Here is a 21,924-nt window from a genome sequence, read left to right as displayed (position 1 = left end):
CTGTGAATGCTTTACTGACCTGCCACTCCCCTCCTGGAGCTCATTAACCAAACGCAGATCCTGCATACGGGGGGTGGATTGGGGCCAATAAAGGGCTCTGCCCTCCGGTGGGGACAGATGGAGATTTATGTGGCCTATATAAAAGGCCATTAGGGGACTGGCTGGCATTTTAGGCACGCAGGAGGGATGAAACCCTAATATCTCATCTGCACTAATCAACATACTCAAATAGGAGAGCATAATTTTGTATGTGGGCTAAAATGCAGTGGGGGCGAGAGGTGGGATGAGCGAGGCGAAGGGCAGATGATAATGGTTGGATCTGATTCTCTTCCACAGCTAAGCCGGCACGACAGCTCCATTGTTCTCCACACTAAGCTGTCTGTAACTGCACAGAGGAAATAAAACCAAACCTGCCCAGCAAACAGGTCATCAGCCAAAAGAACACGGTGTTAAACACACAGCCAAGAAGCCAGACTAACAGCCGAGTAAAGGCTTAATCATCATTTGTTCTTTTGCTGGGACACATTCCATATATTATGTCTGCGCGTAGTCCAATTAGTGTTCCCAGCCAGCCTCCATCTCATCGCACCGTGTCTTAATTAGGTGCTGCTTTAGGCTGAAGGAGGACAATTCCCCTGGTGCACTTTCATACCCTCACGCATCCTCTAACATCCACATTCCTCTCAGCACCCTGTAAATAACATGATGCATGCCACAGACACACACACAGCAACATGCCCTCAGGACTGCTTTCCCTGCCTCCACTGGCTTTATTATTATTATTCCTCTTTATGAGTACATGTTGTTGGAAAGTTAAATCTTATTGGACAATTTAAAGACAAATTTCAAAGTAGATTTTGGACTCGCAAAATAAAGCAAAAACAATTGATTTCGATACGATTAAAATAATAAATAGGCCAATTATCTGAAAATCTTAAAAAGATATAATGTCCAACTGGTTTTAGAACAGTACATGTAATGAAAAACACTATATTAACCCTGTCGGGATTTTTTAGACATTTTAGACTTCAGATTTTGGCATTTCCACATTGCTTTAAAGACCCTCAGGCAGCCAGTCGTGGCTCTGTTTCATATGATGAAGGTGGACGATTTAACGTCATCGCCTCTCACCCCTCATCAAACACAGCTCACCATCATGTCGAGGCAAAAAGGCAGGATGGGGGGAGATGATCTGACTTGATGGGATCAAAAGGCACCAGAGCGCCGAAAAACTGCAACACAAGTTTCCTCATAAAACCTGCCGTTCAAAGCCTCATTCAAAATGAATGGCAGGATGGACGGGACTTCCCAGAGCAGTTTGGTGAACGGGGATTTCTGGAGGATGAGCGCTCAGGGCAGGATCACATGCAACCAAGTGCAAAATTGACAAATTTGGACAGTAATGAAATACAGAAACCTCCTTAATCACATTGTTTGACATTAAGACATGGAGACGCGTGAACAGAGAGGAGAGGAATGAATCAATACAGGACCTGCAGGTCAACGCAGTTAAGTCTGGGCTTAGGTTGTAATCCCTGTTTTATCCTGCTCAGTATAACCAGTGGTCAGCCTTCCTCAGGCCTCTGTTGAATAATGGAAAGCCCTGAACCAAAGGTCAAGCCAGCTCTCAATTTGGATTCTTTGTCCTGAACCTGTTTATTATGCACACAAATTACAGCTCAAAATGCTGGCGATGCACTCATGATGAAGATGAGAGGAACTGCTGAATAAACATGTGCAAACACACAGTGAAATATAAATAAATAAAAACATAAATGAGTCAGAAGTTTTAGCTGCGTGTGCAGAGCTATGCATAGAAAAAGAACAGGCTCACGTGCTGCTTCGTTTATATGAGACGTGTGCGTGTGAGCGCGCAGGTGCGTGCCCAGTTTTGGGTGGCAGATTCCTCAACACAAGGGTCAGTCCAACCTGAAGGTTTAAACCAAGAGACAACTGCCCTTTCTTTCTTTAAACAAAATTTTTAAACATTATTTTAGCCAACCTGCCTTCAAATGAGCTTAAACATTCATTTAACACAATAAAATACCAACAGTTTGTGAGGAACAAAACACTGTAGAGAAACTGCTGATAATTGGCTGCATAATTACAAAATGCCAAAGTTCAATCAAAACCCCACCCTTGTAAAGCTAATTGTATTTAAAAAGACATGATGCAAATAGGCTAGACACATGTTTCAGGGGCTATTTGCAATAATGTGACAGTTAATTAGTGGAATCTGTGCTTGAAATACCAAAGGGGCATTGGATCACCTCAGCCAGAGGAGGACAGTACCTGAAAATGATCAACAGGGGGAGCTAACCTGATACTGAAACATTTCACAATCAACACAGTTTAGTTGGAAATACCAGGCACTCATCATTAGCAGCTTTATATGTGGAATAACAGAGGGACAAAAGGTGAAATGTAAAGTGGCAGAAATGAGATAATAGTGAGGAAAGTGTTCATGTTAAACCACTGAAGCAGTGATCTCTGAGGTGATGGAGACTTTCACCTCCTGGTAAAGACATTGTTAAGTCCAGTGTCCAGGTAGGTAATAAGTCTTTCTAGTATCTGTGCTATTTATCAAAACGTTAACATCAGGAAACACTACACGTTCCCCTTTTCAAAGCTGACATAAGGCTCAGTGACAAATATCTACATGCAGCATCAAATAGTTATTTAAGGGTAAAATCATATTCAAGGAGAGGAAACGAATAATTCTCTGAATATTGTTTTTACTGTGGATGGTGTCACAGTCTGTCACACTTTAGGCACTGTTTTGTTTATCACTGCATCACTGTCTCTACTGCAGTCAATAGACCCATCAGATAAGAACAATAGTCAACTCTGCACTGAAAGAAAGACACCCGAGGAGAGAGTGCATGCACGCAGAGAGGAAGACACCGAGCATAAAGGAGAGGCACAACAGACAGATGGAAGTGACAGAGTTCCTGATAAAAGAGAGGAAACACAGCTTGTGTGTGACGTGTGTGTGCATATGTTAGCATATGTCAGAGACCTTTTGTCTGAGCAGCTTGCTGCGGACGCGGCCCCATAGCTTGGCCCCGGTGTTGGTGTGCCTCTTGAGCACGGGGGTCTGCGGCTGGCTGGACAGATTGTGCTGGTTCTGGTCCACGCAGCAGTGCTGCTCCAGACGCTCACACACCGAGTTCAAGTTTACATCCGACACCAGGATTTCCGTCATCCCAAAAGCCTTTGAATGCCCCTTCCAAAGTACGCCGCTTACAATGAGGAGGGGGGGAGGACGGATACCCGCGCAACCTCTCACTGATCACCGGACCAGGTGCTGGAGAGCCGCCTCAACAACAGCAAAAAAGTCCCCCACACTCAGATATTCACTTCAAAAAAAGGAGAGAGTGATGACAGGAGGGAGAACAAGATGCTGCCATGGTCTCCTTGATAAGGCTGATAATAATTCCACTCTGGTTCCTCTCTCTGTGAGCTCATTCCACGGTCAGCTGCCAACATCTCCTCAGTGTGCAATCTGACTTCTACTACGGCAAACACAGATACAGAGCGCTAGAGCGAGGCAGAGGGAGAGAGAGAGAGAGAGAGAGAGAGAGAGTCGGGGGGGTGAGGGGGAGTGAATGAGCTCCCGTTGTCACTGAGCGGCCCTGCTTCTCCAGATGTTGATGGACACACCTCCAAAGAGGGGAGGGAGGGGAGGAGGGAGCAGTAAACAGTCAATGAGAAATTAGAGGCAGAGGACACAGAGGGAGAGTGAACGAATGAGGGAGGGACAGAGGGATGGAGGGGCTGCTAAACGCTGTGCTTTGTTCAGTGCTTTGACCCCTTGTCAACCTTTCCCAGAGCTGGTCAGCACACTCAGGATGTGAGTGAAGAGAGGAAGGTAATGAAGAGACAGAGGAAGAGAAGGTGCGAGACTTTAAAGCGGCGAGCTAATGAAGACTAATTACTTGGGGGTGATGTCTAAAACAGTGGAAACACGATGTCAGTTTAAATCTAGGAGGCTTTAAAAGGCTGCTATGCTGTCATTTCCAAGAGCCACCCTTTTTTTCCTCCTCTTTCCACCTTCTCCTCTTCCTCTATGTGCCTGTTATCGTGCCTTTCTGTGAAGATGACTTCTCACCATGCTCTTACAGTCCTCTGGTTTCCACATGCACGCACACACACGTCCTGGGAGACACGCAGAGCGAATCACCATCTTTATTCATCAGGACAGCCGGAGCTGGCTGCTCTTAAAAGGCGGATTCCTCTGTATAATGGATCGATAGGGGCAGGGGAGTGTGTGTATGCCTGTCAAACTCCATCTCCATCCGCTGTGTCCCATCCCATTTGAATTAGAGGGGAGAAATATTCTGCTGGGGAAAGGTTACAGACACGAGGATGCATTTTAAAGCCCGCAGACCAGTAAGACAGACTGTCTGCTGGGCTGAATGGTTGTTGTGATTCACATTCGGTGTCTACTGGTAGGTTGGCTGTGGCTGCTGCTGCTGCTGATTGTAAAGTGATTCATAAAGGGATTCAGATAAAATACAACGAGCATGTTACACAGTTTCCTTGATCTACTGAAATGGTGGGAGACAGCTTGCTTTACAAGGAAGTGAGATGCAAAAGTGTGTGCTCTGCTAAATGTGTCAACCTGAACTACTGAACTAATGTCAAGAATCAGGTTTAATCAAAAGCAGGAATGATGTAAGAGCGCATATTCAGCAGTTCATTTTAAGTTTGTTAAGGCTCTGAACACACTTTAACGAAGCAAACAGAGCCATCATCATGTCATCACGAGGCGCCTCAGACAGTATGATACCATGGTGTAAAAACATGTGGGTTAGTGCGTGTTCGGTGGTGAAGATAAAACAGTGAACAGATAGGAGGGGTGAGCAGGACAGCCTGTATGTCTGACCGACAATGTAGGAGGAGGGAGAGGTTAGTATGGAGGAGACGTCAGCCAGCCCTCGCCACAGAGTATTTTTAACTGGTGGGGTTTGTTGCTGTGAGACATACACACTCCATGCGTCACATCTTGGAAAGAATGTCTGGGAAAACCATGTTTTGGAAACGGGAGGAAAAAAAATCCACAGGGAGAAAAGAGATATTTTTGGGCAAGACTAGACAGAAAGAGAACATAGAAATGGATGAGTAGCTGTTATATATGTAACATCAGCTGATAAAGCTGAAATAATGAAGCATCATCAAGTGTCCAAATTGTACCTTTCAATATTGGAAGTTCCAGCACAGTTGCTGAGTGCCGCATTAAATATCGGCCAATTAAAGTTAAATCCATGCATTTAATGTCACATTTGGGGGTCTGCAAAAGGGCCGCCATTGCTCACAAGCTGCACTTTGACAACCCCTGCTTTACAGGATAGCAGCAGCTTTCAGGCGTCTATACTACGGGTCAATCAGAGTCCAACACATCACAACATATCACATCAGAAAAACCATGGAGTGAACACGCGTGCTCGTATGAAGAACACGAACATGTACATTCATCCATCCAGTGGCTACTGTTAGCTCATGCACTATTTATGGCAATGAAAACACGCCTACATGCTGTACATGCAGACATGCTAACCCAGAATACCGTGGGCTCACACAAACTCCAGTCCAGACCGCCACAGTTCCCCAAAAACCCAAATTTACTCCATACGTGACATAATAATAACAGGATAGCCATGAGCCAGGATAATATTTGTCTGAATCTTGTCCGAGGCAAACAATTCCAGTTCCCTGGTTTAGCTGGTTGGATGAGTTTTGATGTGCGTAAGAAGAGTGGAATAATGGGCCCCTTATTTTCCTAAAAGGCCCTCGCACAGATAAAAATGTACTGTGGAGATAAATTAACTGTATGAGAAGATGAACTGTGTGGGGCCTTGAGCTTGGGAGACATGGGAACGATAAAAAGAGGAAAGATGCGAGTAAGGGAGGAGGAGGGAGTCCAACGGGGAGATAAGATGAAGTATTCATGTGGGAATGGGAGCGTACATGAAAGAAAAGGAGTAATTAGTAAATGCAGGAATCCTTGAGATGTTGTTGGGGTGCCAAGTTTGCTGCTGAACACTCACTGCTGTGGTGTTTTTAAAGGCGTGTAGAAGATATCAGATGTTTTGGACCTTTTTTAACCACTGTATATTAATCATGTGTGTGAGAAGCTTGATAACTGGCAGGACAGAATATTGAACATGTGTAGAGGTCGTTGCTGTGTGTGATTCTCTTTCCTCTGTCTTCTTCAATGTTATGAATCATACCAACTACACAGTGTAACAGCTGCTGCTGGCCGTTGATGGTCAGAAAAACGTACTTTTTTAAACCTCAAAGATGGAGGTAAAACCATTTGATGACAACATGAAAAGGTGAGGGAGCAGAAGGCTCAGCCTGAGTGCCTTTGGTCTGGCATCAGGACCAGTCCTGGCCCTTAATTATACATGTGCTGGCTGGCACGGCCCCTCATAAAGCCGCTCCATATGACCAGAGAAGAGGGGGGAAGGGAGTGTTGAGCGAGGTCTTGGTTTCCACTCCAAACTCCATGTGGGACTGTGCCCGCTCCCTGACAAGCACCGCAATTCTGTTGATTGTGCGATTCTCCGGCCTCCACTCTGCAGGCTTCAGCACAGCTCTGCCAATCACAGAGAGCCTCAAGAGCTGCAGATAAATTAATGATCAATTTAACGGCTGCGCCTCTTCGACATGAATATGGAGCAGCTCCGAATCCATGCCTGGCCAGCGTACATGGGATGGTCCTGACACTGCCGTCAGTCTGACGTGTTTGCATGTAACATCCTGGGAACACTGTACAGCTGCTGAAAACATCTGGCGGTAAACGTTTTGCAGTTGACCTTCACTGTTCCCTCCCATTGTAGGAAACTAACTTTTTTGTGATGCTGAGCAGGCCACAATGATTTCTTTTCATATTATATGATTATTTAGCCTTAAATTCCATCCTGAGTAAAAGCTGGAATATTGAACATGAGCAACATCTTGTGAACTACAACTCCAGATTTCCGAACAGCAAGCTGTGCAGTGGCTCTCCTCACAGCATCAAGGTCCTGGGCTGCAGTCCAGCTCGGTGCTGGGGTCTTTCTGTGTTTGCATGTTCTGTCCTGCCTGTCCTGTAGGACATGCATGGATGGCTGGTTTAATAGACATTTTCCTTGTTTCCAGTCTCAATGCAAACCTAAAACTAACTGACTCGTGGCTCTAGCCTCATAGTTCATGCACAGATGTGAGAGTGGTATCGATATTCTCATGTAACTCTCTGCAAAAAAGGGTGTATTTCCTAAAATGTTGAACTATTCCTTCAATACAGAACATTTGGGGAATATTAATGATAATTTACACAACTGGCAGTGCATTTCAGAGTGTGTCCAAATGGATTTTAAAAGTTTTGGAGGAACTCCAGGGTTGAACTTAAATCTTTTCTTTTTTTTTTTTTTTTGGATTTTTTGAAACATTTAATCTTGTTTAATAGTTTTTTTTATTATTTTTTAAAGGGGCTCACCCGATCTCTCGATCTATATTTTATCAAAGCATGAATGGTTTGCACCAAAATACAGACAGACTGTTATCAGTTACTCTGTTTTCCACTGTCCCTCATCCCTCATGCTACACAAAGTGTGTGTGTACATTCGCATTCGTGGCCTCAGCTCTGTGAGGTTTTCACTGTAAATCCCCGTGAAGCAACTATTGGAGGAACAAAGGTGATCGTTTGGGACTTGGGTATCGAAAAATGATGAAATCGAAAAGGAGGGGGAAATAGCCTTGGGCTTATTTGACTTACTCATCAAAAATGACAAAGTGCTGCATTTTCATCATGTGTGTCTCTGAGGCCCGTGATTGGCTGTCATGGCGGGCCGGGTGACATCGATAGCCGCAAGCCGTGTTGAGAGCGGATAAATCAATCAGATTTAATTTGAACAGTCTCTATAAGTATGTTTAGGGGATGACCCACTCCACCTCTTTGATCTTTCCTGCTGCCTGCACTGGAGCTTAGGCAGGAGGAAGAGTAAAAATGGAGGTGTGGGTGTGTGTGTGAGAGAGAGAGGGGCTTTCGAGGGAGGGTCCTTCAGGGTACAGTGGAAGTGCTAAAATGGGAGAGCAGAGGCAGGAGGGGGTTTGGCAGGGTGGGAAATCACAGCCTCAGGGTGCTCTACAGATTATTCCTGCTTCTCTTTCATCTGAGCCGTTGGGGGGCATCATCCTCAGATTAACCGCTCCATCACTTATTAAGCACTTTGGAACAAAAGTGGTGATGGAGAGTGAGGGGGAAGAAACGGGAAGGAGCTAGGACAAGGTTTCATTAGCATGGAGCTCCAGTCTGCTGTGGGTTGTTGGGTGTGGTCAGGATAAGAAGGGGAGTCTGTGTGTGTGTGTGTGTGTGTGTGTGTGTGTGTGTGTGTGTGTGTGTGTGTGTGTGTGTGTGTGTGTGTGTGTGTGTGTGTCCTCTCAGAGACAGTGAGCGGGTGGAAAAACAAAGCATTCAGGATATGAAAAGAGAGCTATTTAAAGCCTCCACATTTGCAAATCCAGGCACAAATCAGCAGAAAAGCCTTCACTAAAGAATGTTTTGGAGTCTGATCAGTAAATTTGGATGCAGGTAAGGACAGAGAGAGAACTGGAAAGATAAACTGAGCGAGAAGACACAAAGCACAACAAGAGGTTGACAAGTAGAGTGATGCAAGAGCGAATGGTGAAGCAGTAACTGCTGCAGGTTCTGCATGACAGACCTCCACTCAAACAATGAGGTCACACTCCACATACATGCCGCTCCTCATTTTTTCCATCTTGAGATCCGTGTACTTCCACTTCATTTGGTGTCATTGTTAACTCTTAAGTTTTTTGCTCCCATCTTCATTTATTCTCACTTCTATTGTCATTATTCCTCATTATAATTTGATTATCATTGAAGTCACTCGGAGGTGCTCCCGCCCCGACACAGCTGATGCTTCGTATGTGTATCAACAGGATTAAAATGTGTTGTTCATTGGCTCAAAATGTATTTGTTCACCAAACAACAGACATTTTCTCAGTCAAACAGACAGCAGAACCTCCAGTGGAGGTAATTACAGCTAAGCAACACAGTGAACTTTCTTTAATTACGGCTGATCCACCCATCCCTGGCAAACATCATAGCGTTCAATCTGAGCCAAGCTAAAACTCGAGTTTGCTTTAAATAAACACCCATGACTCAAAATAAAGTAGAAGCTGCGCAAGGAAAATCTGCATTTTTAAAACCCCAAGTGGTGGTGCAAAATAACTTTTTTGGAATTTTTGCAGAGTTAAGACTTCATTACTCATAAAGCAGCATAACATCGAGGAACCACATAATCCCGAATGTCTGGGTGTGCTTTTTTTCCTTAGCTGCAAGGAGGAGACGAGATGGTGATAAGAAATCTTTCCACAGCAGGTTTAATCATTATTACTGCGTTCAGGTTTTTCTGGCTAGAGCACCCGCATGCTGCTTTAGATTTGTTCATTCGTGTGTGCAGACAAGATTTCCAGATGCACTCATACCTGGCATCAGTTTTATCAGTGTAAATAGGGCATAGCTAAGAAGTAAGTCTCAATGGGAATGACACAGTCTTCTCTGTTTCAGCTACAATTTTGGCTGTAGACTGGAGCTGGGTGTGAATTCTGCCACTTTAATGCAATGTGGATGTGAACCCATAACGCTGAAGTTGCGATCTTCATGTTGTCCCCTCTGCTTGACTGGGACAAGGCTGTGTTACATCTGAGCCGTGTGACCCCGTTCCAGCGATGAAGAGAGTGCAGCCTCAGAGGACGACGGCACGGCCGATCTGCTTGAATAATTCAGTTTAAAGTGTGAACCCACGCTGACTGAATGCAGCCACCTGGAAGATTACGGGAGCAGGGAGGAGGGGGGGGCAGCTGACAGAGAGGAAGAGGTAACAAGGTGATCTCTAGTGAGACAAAAAACTATTACGCAACTAGAGGCTATAGTAAAAAGCGCTGCTGAGGAACTATTTTGAGTATGACAGACTAAATGTTAGGGTAGGAGGCGGATAAGACAGTGTTTTATACTAGTACACCAATTTAAACTGTCACACTCTTCTAAATTAAAAATGATTAAATGCTTTCTACAGTTTTGGCAGAGCCAGGCTAACTGCTGCTTCCGCTCTTTATGCTGAGCTAAGCTAACTGGCTGCAGTGGGTTTATATTCAGCATGCAGACATGACAATCGTCTCAATCTTCTCCTATAACTCTCAAAGTGAATGAGTACATCCCCCCAAAATTCCCCAAAACTATTCTTTTATACAGTGTAGCTATGGGAAAAATTAATGCAATGCATGGCCAACAATTTCTCAAAATTATTGTCAGCACAAAATGTGATCGCGGTGGCGTATTTCCTCAGCGACTGAGAACACGTCCTAATGAAGGGCAAGAAAATTCCCATCATCATCAAATCTGTTTTGTGAGCTCTGACATTTTCTTCTCCATCAAAACTGGGTCAGCTATTCTGTTAACTAATTCCCAGCTGCATCCGCACCCTCCCAGCCCCCTTTTCTTTCACCAATAGTCAGTTAAAAAAGACAATTTAAAAAAAAAAAAAAATCGGTGTAGGGTCAAAACCTCATTAGCAGGTGAAGAAGCCATCAGCTTGTAAGTGGAAAATCAATCAAGATTCCACAAGTACGCTGCTGATTGGGTTGTTATGATGGCCCATCTCTGTGTGACAGTTAGCAGGGCAGCAAACCACCTCAGGCTCAGAGGGAGGAGCGGCGGCCTTCACTTTCTCTCTGATGTACCACACAACTCTTCTAAAGTCTCTTCTGTTCTTTGATCCTCAATATTTCTTCCGCTTCTCCTTCCAATTCGCAGATAAAAAGGACGGATTAAAGGACCAAACAAGTGTTTTCCACTAATGATTGATACCAAGCAGCCAGTGGCAAGACGAGCGAGGCTGGATCACGGTGGCCTCTATTAAACCGGAGCTGACTGGTCTCCTTCAGGCTGGCTGAGTGAAGCATCATCAGGTTATACTGCAGGGACAGGAGGAGATACAAGTGGGCAGAGATGCAATCAACCCAAACAACTCCTCTGCAGCTCCTGGAACACACGCATACAGTACACATCGCTCTCCTGGCTGTTATACAACACATATTACATAATTCAAACAATTTGTGACTCTGTGTAATGGACTTTTGAGGTGCCCTCCCTCATAAACACCCACTCAGCTCTTTGAAAGCAGGACCAGCAGAGGGAACAGGTACTGGCACCCCCGCCGGATCAACACATTTTATGATGCTGCCAGGGACGTTTTTCTTTTTTTTTTTTTAAAGATTGCTGAGATGAATTCAGCACGACACGCTGGTTATGCAACAGGCTGCTTCAAGCGATGCGATGCACAGAGAGCACTCGTCATCTGAGAAACACAAAGAGCTGGAGAGAACAGCGTTGTTCTCCAAGGTTATTTAAAATTGTACGTTTCGATGGTGAAGTCATCATGAAGTATTTTAAAAGCTACTTTTAAACTGTGCCTTGTTTAAGATTTGTGTAACAACATATGAAAAAAAGCACATAATCATCAGTATTCCCTCACTGGATGTTGGGTAACCACAAAGCAGGTTTAAGGTTTAAAAGGTCAAGGGGAGAGCTATAAACAAAGGGTTATACACCTCCACGGTCCTTTTCCATGGAGGTTTAACATTCCTTAATGAGGCAGAAGATCGAGCTGGAACCCTTTGATCGCTAACATGTTACATGTGGAGTCAGTCTGCTCTGCAGCACCAGAGCTGGCTTTGGTGAGACCATAAACACTACATAACCACACTGGCAATGACTTCATCTTTTACACAGCTGACAAGTTCAAAACATCCTCACCAAGAGTCAGGAGAGACTTCAGGAACATTTCCTCCATTTGAAAACAATTACATCATCATTAGCAAGGGGCCCAGTACTACAGATCTGAAACTCAAGAAGCCAATAAAAAGAGCTTTGTTGTCACACCGTGTGTAGACTCCACCTTATAAACATTAGCGTTATATGCTTACATTATTTGGGCTCATTACAGTGTATGTATATCTGCCACGTCAGGAACGTTTTGCTTCATTAGTGAAGATAAACACCTGTCATGGTGGCCAGCTGTCAGTCTGGAACTGCATTACTGTAGACATTAATACCACGAAACCTAGTTTAATAAAGCTTCAGAGAGCAGGAAGGGTTTCCGATATTTACTGATAAAAATAAAAAGCAAATTAGATCAGGGTCGGTGCCATTAGTACACCAGCGAGCTCAGAGTTCATGCGGTCTGCACGGTCCGAAAAGGAAATGGGCAGTTTTGCCTCCCTTGCCCTGGGACAGGAAGTCATAAAGAAGGATCAAATGCCTGGCACTGCTCACAGTCCTGCCATAAGAACAGCATAATGTCTTGGGAAGTCATGGACTCAGCAATGACTCAAAGCCTTCGCAATAACCCAAGTTATGAAAACTTGATCCACTGAAGGTAGCTGCGGGGTTTGCAGAGCAAAGATTCTGTACATGAAGCTTAAAATTATTAACGACAAGTCAGAGGAGCTCAGTATTACACTACCTATCTGCCCAGTTCCTTGTGCGGTTACATTAAACACAGGGAGCCCTTGAACCACTCTGATAAGTGGAGTGGAAGGAATATGGAAAGGTCATCAAGTCTTGCTGAGATGTGAAGAGAGAGAAACAGGGTAGTGCGTAGGTTTGAGCCATGACCTGAAACTACTGACCCAAACACGCTGCGAGAGAAAAAAACTGTGAAAACAACCAATAATCCACATAGCATTCATATGTGACATGCTTTTTAACTAGTTAAGCTCAGTGTTTAACCAGTAATCACTCAAATGGATAGCTTTTAGCAAGGAAAATCAATGAGCTAACACAAGCTAGAAGTCATGCAGTTACTGGATGCTGCTGTTTTGCTTCTGGCTCACTGTGCCACTATGTTTAGGTCTGGACATCATAAACCACATCTGCTCTACTGTGCATCAGCTCATGTTTACAATGGGGTTAAAGGTCACAGTCTAGATAAACTAAAAGCACTATTTCAGGGACCTTGCATTCACTTTAAATCTCCCTACAAGCCTGGGAATAATACTATAAATATCTGTATTTCCCTCAGCCAGCAGTTTTCAGGTCCACTCTCTTTTTTTCTCTGTCTAGCAGGCAGATTCATTATGTGTGTTTGAGGCTGGGGGCTTTCTCTCTTGACTCAGCCATGAACACTACAAGAGCTGAGCAGATGCCTCTGCAACACTCCAACATGCAAAAACTGCACGCAGAAACCCAAAAATAACAGCTGCGATACCTCAAGCTACTGATTAAGAGTCAGCTACTGTTTCATCCTCGTGCGGTGTGGAGGAAACACAAGCCAGACCCTCGGTATCAAGCAAGATTTGTTGAATTGGTTGACCAGATTAATATACTCTCATCTTGATCAGAATGTCTTTCTTAGAAATGATGAGCACTCTTCATTTATTAACTTGCAAGTAGCAAGTGGGGGAGCTAGTGGGGCCAAGCAGAGCGTACAGTATAAAGACTGATCTGACAGCTTGCTGAGGCATATACATACAGACACAGTGCAGCATATAGGGACTTCAACAAAGGGCTCGAGGACAAGGAGCATCTGAGGAATGAGTCACACACACACATACCCACAGCTCTTGGCAGACAGAAGCTGTGAGGCTCATTTTACAAAAATCATTGGAATTTTCAACAGGGATGTGAATGAACAATAAAACTGAAACGTGACTGGAAAATACAGGCAGGCAATATCAAAACCTCATGCAGCCATGATGATCAAACCATTTGCTGTTTTTCTGCTGTTTCTCCCATCTCGCTGGGAAAGGCCACCTCGCTCTATCACAACGTCATTAGATCCCAACCGCTTCTGCTGATGGAAGATGTTGTCATTGGATCACGGATGTTTTACAAAGCTTCTCCAAAGGTTGTAAAATGGAAAACCAAGATGTCAGTAATCCCTCTGACACACTGCGCCACCGGTTTCTTCTGAACGCTTCAGGAGAAAACATTAAGAGCGAAAGGCTGCACAGTAGACAGGATGTAGTGGGGAAGTGTGGTGAACAGGGAAATCACCCCGCAACACAAGAACCCATCAGTCCTTCTCAAGTGTTGGACCAAAATATTAAATTCTACAAGTTTTACAGCTCCTGCTTCATAGATGACCCCGACCTTCTAACTTCTGCAAAGATCAACTGTGCTACTTGAGATATCACACCACACTTTGGATTAAAGCCACAATAATAACTGTTAATTCCACGTATTCCTGGTGTCGACCACTGCTCGCTCCACCGTCCTCCCCACCATATCTCTTATTCCTAGAAGAAACCAAACCTCACACAGGCCCCACTGCAGATCGACCATCCTGCATAATGAGCTGCAGAACCACAGTGGGCAAATACTTGCTCAATCTCCGAGCCCAGCTATGGCCATATGGAAAGCATTGAAGTTCCTGCACAATCATCATGTCTAAACAAACAGCTGAGGAGAGCATTTTAACAAAGTGGCATTTGAGTAAATGCTACGGCTTCATAACTGTCCAACCCGATCACAAGCTTCCCTGGGGTAGTGTGGTTCAAAACAAAAGCAGCCCAGAGCATACGTCAGCTGCAGATGGATATCCATCGCATCTCACTGCTGTTGGAACAGCTCTGGTCCCCCGACTGGCCACTTGAAAGCCAGAAAGGCCCGTCCATGCTGGGACACAGTGTGTGGCTGAGGCCCATTTACTTAAATATGGGCCGAAAGGCTGCCAACAACAACAAGAGGGAAAGAGAGAGGAGAAAGTATTCTGGTCTCACTGGGTGCTCGGGGATAGAAAAGACAGTCGCATCTGGTGGTCAGAGACTTGGTTCTGGCAGTGATGTGAAATGTGATTAAGAAAGAAAAGACGGCAGGGAGACACAATGGGTGTCTCTGTAGACCTGTTCCACCAGTCCACCAAGGACGAGTGAGGAAAGTGTAGGAGAGTGGGAGGATACTCTGAAGGGATAGGTTGAACTACACTTACTTAAGCAGAGATTTAGATGAGGAAATGGATTCCACTCTCATATTAGTTAAATATGAGGCTACAATCCGCAGCTTGTCACCTTAGCTTAGCATAAGATAAATTGACAAGCTCAGCGCTTAAGTTTTTGTATGAAATTAAGCAAAAAAGACATAACACGTTAATTAGGGAGCTTTAGTGGTGATGGTAGGAGGGTTTTGGTAGATTTGGGTCGAGTCAGGTTAGCTGTTTCTGCTCTTTATGCTAATCTGCTCATTTGCCCCTCGGAAGTAAAGCCAGAAGGGAATTTTCCACCAAATGTCAAACTACTCCACACTCCTCTGACACCATAATGGTTCATAAAGAACAAATGTGGTCATTTTACATTGACTGTCTTTGGAAACCATGGAAAAATCCATGTGTCTCAACCACCTGCCCTTTGCAGCTCTATGATAACATCATACCACTTCCTCTTTGGCTCCTGACGTAGCAGCAGAGTCATAACTACTCTGGCTGCTAGAGGGCTCTGTCACTTGAACTTAAGCAAATGTGGTTTTGGGGCATTTTAGGAATTTACTACATTATACATTATGCCCCTATAAACCCCAGTTGTCCCAATTCACAAGAAATGATAGTATCCTAATAACAGAGGACAGAGCAGACACAGGGGGCACATCTCCAGACTTAAATACAAGGACACTCATCCACTGACCACACATGGATTTGACAGACCCACAGCCGAGGTGAACCCTTGACAATCCATGGGCTGAGCCTCGCAGTGTGCCGGCAGGCAAAGCCAAGCATGAAATGAGCTTTGCCCCTCAGAAAGTCAGACTGGGACTGTGATGAGAGGGATGAGGTGAATCTCTCCCCCCAATGTCATCTGTTGTCTATAAATCCACAGCCTGAGAGCAGCCAGGGTGTGTGAACGTGAAGTTGAAATGCGATTTAGAAGAAAAGATGACTGCCCTGGACCGAGGAAAAAAAAAACCCTGAAATAAATCCGGAATGTCCGAGGACACAAAGAAAGAAAAACTGTTGTTACGGTGAAACCACCACAGAGGGAACACGAGGTTAATCATATGTAAGAGTGATTTCCCTTTGAGACTCAATGAAATGTATTATGTTACCATTTAGTAGTCGGCTAGCTGTCGTCCCTACTATGAACACTGGATAAGAGCTGATTGTTTTAAACACAGCAGGGAGACAGAGACAGTGCGAGTCGGCGTGTTAACAAAAGTCTACTTTCCATCATGAATGGCCACTTCTCTCTGTGCTTTTGTCTCCAACTGCAGAGCCTCTGCATTATTCTCTTCAAGTCTCAGGCTCAAAGCTACGAAGCAGCTGAAACAATAAGAGGTGCACTTGGAAATTTTAATAGCAACCCAGTTAACTGATCCTCACTGGTCAAAACGGGGGAAACTCAACCTCTTATAGCCGGACTGAGTGGCTCTTATCAGCTCTCATGGTTTTATCTGAGCACAAAATTGACGGCCTCTGTGTTCAAATATGACACTCTTTGTACTAGCTGACCCCCCTTCCTTCAGACTGTTTCCAATTATTCCTGAACCCAGACTCTTCCACAAGACAAAGGGGCAGTAGTAAACGTGTGGAGAGATTCGCGGTGTCTCTCTGGAGAGCATTTCATTTCTCAGGCTGTGATGAGCTCCTTTGTTCTCGCTTTAACTCTCAGCATCACATAATTGGCCACCATCTGGGGCTCTCGTTCTCATTGTCCTCCTCCATCTCTTTCTCCTCCGTGTCTCTGACTGCGCTCTCCACATGTGTTTCATATGGATGTTCGTGGTAGGGAATCATACATCTGTTGTCAATCCCTTACACTTCCCTGAAACATTATGTAATGTTATAATGAGGACCAATTACAAAGCTAGCTTTCCCTCTCTGAGGTCCGCTGGAGAGCAGTGTTTGTATTCACCGCTGGGAAAAAAACAGACAGAGAGGGATAAATGGGACGGCGAGGGAAAAAGAGATGTAAAGGAGGTCACATGGAGATCCTGTAGCCTTAAAATGGCCTTTTTATATTCTTACTTTATTCTTTCACGGGGTCCCCAGTCATCCAAGCGCTACAGCAAAGCTTTTCTGCTTTGCTCTTCCTACACGGTTCATAGTTCACTCTTTATCCTTGCTTGAATCAAAAGTCTGTCCGACGCCTCCGACTTGTACTGAGTCCAGCCGCTGAGATTCTAACCAGTTCTGGCATCTCTTTACTCATCAGCGGCTAGATTCAGAATTTAGCAAGATTTTGTTCATTATTTTCCAATCTGCAACCGATAATGTTTCATAAGCAGTTTGGCTCTGGGGAAGGCAATGTGGGTCGGTCAGTCGGTCCAGGCTGAAATATCCCAACAGCTATTGGCTGGGTGACCATGAAATTCTGTACAGATGTCCACGGTCCCCACAGGCTGAAGCTGACTGCCTTTGGTCATACCCCGACTCTTCCTCCTGTGTCATGATGTTGACAGGTTTGGCTTTTTGTGAATGTCTCAGCATCCTGATGAATTCGGTTCAGACATTCATGGCTCCCTCGAGGTAAATTTTAACGACTTTCATTTTGTCCAACGCCAGTTACCGATTTAAGTAATGATGGAGCAGGTTACACAGGCTGAAAGCAGAAGTCAACGTGGAGCCAACTCTTGGCCACTTGCTCTTCATGATTAACATCGTACCACTGACTGCCACTTCATCACACTGCAGGAATAAAGAACGTCAGAACAGTCCAGCACACCAACATTTGATTTTACTGCTGTCCTCCTCATATTATTTGATGGCACAATAACAAAACTTGAAATTCCTCATTTTTGCCTTTTCCTGCCAACCTAGATCACCTGATTCCAAGAAAAACTCAAGCTGGCTGACAAATGTTGATCAAACCTATCTTTAGCCTTCAGACTCACAAATAAACTAGATTTGGCAGGTCTGGGGCTTTTCCTGTGCCACTCACAAAGAGAAAAAAGTGGGTATCTGCACGTTTGCATGATCTAAGAATCGTTACAGGAGTGCATGTAGTTATTTAGGGCACGCGTATCCCGAGTGGCGGGGAGTGGAAGCTTTAAGTGGGAACAAAGGCTGTCTGAGTGAGGGTTGTGACGGAGGAGCTTCTTTGTGGGAAGATGACAAGGAAAGACTAAAAATCCATCAAAACGCTGCTATCAGCTCCACTGATCAAGGATCGTCTGATGAGGAAGTCGGCTTAATTGGGACTCATCAATAAAAAAGCACCATATGCTCAAACACGGGCAGGCTATGAGGGATGAGGTTCATTAAAAACCCGAGTGGAAAAAAAAAACTATAGGGAACATTAAGAATAAATAAAATAAGTGGGTTTAGGAGGGAAAGAGAAACGAGGAGCATGAGCAGCTGAATGAATGCACACACTCCATCCATGTACAACCCTCACACAAACACACACCTAGCCAGACAAAGGAGACGCAGGCTACTAAACTCCAGGTAATGTAGCAGGCTGTGATTGATATCATTGACGATGCATTAGTCCATCACCCATTGTGTGTGTATGTGAGTCTGGTTTGTCCCCAGGGGGGCTGAACACACACAGCAGAGTCCCATTTGTTCATGTTGTTGACAGCTCTGTGTGTGTCTGTTTGTGAGTGTGTATGGCTGCAGGGGGTGTGTAGGGTGGAAACATGACAGATCACAGCCCTGAATGACAGGGGCAGGAACGAAATAGATGGCAGCATCTATTAGACACTAATTCATATGAATACCTCCACACTGAAGCATGAGCGCGCACACACACACACACACACACACACACACACACACACACACACACACACACACACACACACACACACACACACACACACACACACACACCCTTATTAAAATCACTGAGCTCCATGTTCAAAACAAATACAACATGAAATACCAGCACCCTGCACGCCCCAGAGGCAAGCCTTTCTTTTCTTTTTCTTTTTTTTTACAGAGTTACATGAAAAAAACAAAACAAAAAAATAATCACTTGGGAGTCCTGGGCAGTCTCCATGAGAGGAAAAAAAAATATCATTTTGTTCCCGTCAGTGTTAATTCTGTGCTAAACTGAAATATAAAGAATGTAAAAAATCTTCAGTTTGAACTGATTTTGTTACCAATTTCATCATCTGATAAAAATATTGTCACTGTATTTCCAAATTAAATTTTCCTCACTCACTTCAGACATACTGTACTTATTACTAAATGCAGCCACCAGACTATATTTCATTGTCATGACAGCCTGCTGTTGGCATGATCTTTGATCGAGTGCTGACAGATTAGATCAGAATTTGAGGCCTGCACTCTCTGCACTGGCTGTGTGCCACTGGTCCACAAGCTTCACCACCAATTCTCCACATGGCCCGCCTGCTATTAGCCCAAACAATAGTACTTTCACCAATAAACCCTTCACGTAACATGTAAATGTCAAACTAACGCTATGCTGCGTGCATAGCATTAGGAAAGTGCTTTGGCTCTTAAGTGGGAATGAGAGTGCAGATAGATGCTCGCCCTCAAACTTTACAACCCCTCTGCACCCGTAGTTTTACAGTAACGCCGGCTAATGCATGCACCCCTGTCCAGCTCCTTGGCTTTGGAGAGGGAGTTAAGAGCTGCCAGGAACAAACAGCTTCATCACCCCTTTCTCTTTTCGCTCGCAGTGCCCAACTTCTCTGGCTCCCATTATCTCCGGGAAGCTGTTCAAAACTATCAGGTTACTGCTAACGCTGGAATCAAAACCAATGAAAACAACCCCCAGCGTTGTGCAGAGGGACGGCACACGAGTGTTGGGGATGATGGAAGGAGAAGGGGGAGGAGGGGGAAGAGAGGTTTAGGTGGTGTCTCTTAGCTGGGGACATCACTGGAGGTGCTGCATGACTCACAAGGACTAATAGGATCATCGTATGTGGCTGCAGCAGCGCGCAGAACAGGACACTGCAGAGAACATGCAGTTCCTCAACAGACACACATATGAGATGGACAACATTCAGTGCAGCACCACGTGGTGTTGGCTGCCATCTCTTAAGTGACAGACTGCGGACCCACCCTCAAATAAATTGCAATTATTTTGTCTTACTTCAGAAATAAAGGAAATGTAATGTTGCCATGGAGACAGTCAGTTAGCCATGAGCTACACCTTGAGCCCTGTTTTTTAGTCTATACTTGTTTCTATTCTTGGCAGCATTTAAAGTATGCTGAATTAGCTATGAGACGTTCCTGTTTGCAGTGTGGCCATAGATGCACGGCTAGCTGTCACTGGGGTACTCTGATACTGATTAAACTTAAAGACATCATGATTCTCAGGCAAGTTCTGGAGTCTGGGGAGTCTTTATGGACATTTCTTTCTAAGTCACACTGAATCTAAAAATACACGTATCATGTCTGTGTGTTCACATTTGGCTGAGCTAGGACTCCAAAGAAGGATTCTGATGCAAATGGCTGCAATCAGGGTTTTAAAGCACCTTAATTTCCTCCAGTGTCACGGCACTGCTGGAGCTCCAACTGCTGAACGTGTTGGTAAGCTGGTCGAATAACTAACTTCCTGTTGTTTTGAGAACAGCAGCATGCATCTGGCCCTTTCACCCCACACTTTGATAACCTCTGCTCTATGAAAACAACGTCAATCTAGAGCTTTAAAAACACCTTACTTGCAGAGGAATCCCATTTTCTTTCTAACCAGTTCTCAGAAGCGTGACAGGCTAAATGACTGAAGGTGCTGGTGGGTGTATGAAAGACAACACACATTCCCCTGATAAGACGAGCAATAAAAGCCCTAAGAGGTGAGCCCACGGGAGGCTGGGATGGGTTACCAGATGAAAGCATTGCTGTGGCTGGGTGATATGATGTGTTCCTGCTCCACAAAGCACTGGGGCTGTTAACCTAAACAGTTACATAACTGGTCCTCTGAAGACAAGTATTGCCAGCTACAGCAGACACATACGGGTCATTTGGGAGAACTTGCACAGCGCACGAGGCAGAACAGGAGAGTGTTTGCACTTTCCATTTGCTGGCAAACAGAGATTTGAGAAGCATCACACTGGCAATTAAATATTATCAGTTCAAGTGTGACCCTGAAGAGTTTGTAATTAAAAAACATCCATCTCCTCATTAGTGCTCTCAAAATCTAGTGTCAACGTCCGACAGCGAAAATAATCAAAGTTTCTGATTGTAATTGAGGTCACATCGTGTGTACGATCGCCAGAGGACAATCACTGGCGACAGAGCAACAATATCAGTGACAACATGCCAAAGAAGTCATTCTGGAGGCAGCACTTTTCTGTAACTGGCATCTTTGAGGGCTGATACTGATCAATTTTTCAAATCGCCTGCTCAGAGACATTTAAGAATCCATTTGTGTTGCCAGTTTGAGAGATGGGGGAGTGTGACCCCGACATTGTTGCCATTTGACAGAGGATTGGCGGCATGACCTGAGAGATCAGAGGTTATCTGCTCGGAGGATGTCAGCTGGGCGAAGGGCTGGAAATAAATAGTGGTATTTCCCCCTGTGGACAAGCAACTCAATCAAGCAAACATGAGCGAGCTACCATCGCCTTTCTCTTATGCTTCTCCTCCACTGCATTTGTGGGTGTGCGCGCGCATGTGCTCACTGGTGCACAACACAAACAATATACCTCCTGCACATACGGGCATACTGCATACAAAAATCCTATAAGTTACTATTAAAATAAAATCTCTGACCCGCATCAAAACATCATCTGATGACAGAACCAATCAACTTTCAATTCGGTAACAAAGTGAAGTAACAGCAGCGGGTAAAAAAAGAAAACTTCCAGCCCAGTATGCCCATTTACGGTCAGTCAGTATTCCACAAGCTTGTTAAATAAATCATGAGGGTCTCCAGAGAGGAAAGCAAAACATTGAAGGCTCCTTCTAAACTCAGCTTCACCAGGAAAGCAAACAGCTCGGGTCCAAGTCGAAG

The 21,924-nt window shown here is 44.6% G+C and overlaps 1 protein-coding gene across 4 annotated transcripts in view; it reads right to left on the bottom strand.

The window, feature by feature from the left end:
* Positions 1–21,924, bottom strand: part of abr (ABR activator of RhoGEF and GTPase) — a 114,173-nt gene that overhangs the window by 10,093 nt on the left and 82,156 nt on the right. The window contains exon 1 of one of the 4 annotated variants that reach the window (XM_070982435.1): positions 3,020–3,643. The exons of the other annotated variants lie outside the window; for them this stretch is intronic. Coding sequence (XP_070838536.1) covers positions 3,020–3,205 — 186 coding nt within the window. The 5' untranslated portion in view covers positions 3,206–3,643. Of the gene's footprint in view, positions 1–3,019; positions 3,644–21,924 lie in introns of those variants that run through there. 4 annotated transcript variants of the gene reach the window in all.

Source organism: Chaetodon trifascialis, chromosome 16 (genome assembly GCF_039877785.1).
Source record: "Chaetodon trifascialis isolate fChaTrf1 chromosome 16, fChaTrf1.hap1, whole genome shotgun sequence".
Taxonomy (NCBI): Eukaryota; Metazoa; Chordata; class Actinopteri; order Chaetodontiformes; family Chaetodontidae; genus Chaetodon; species Chaetodon trifascialis.
Note: the sequence above shows the minus strand (reverse complement) of the source record. Positions and strands in the feature narration are given on the sequence as shown.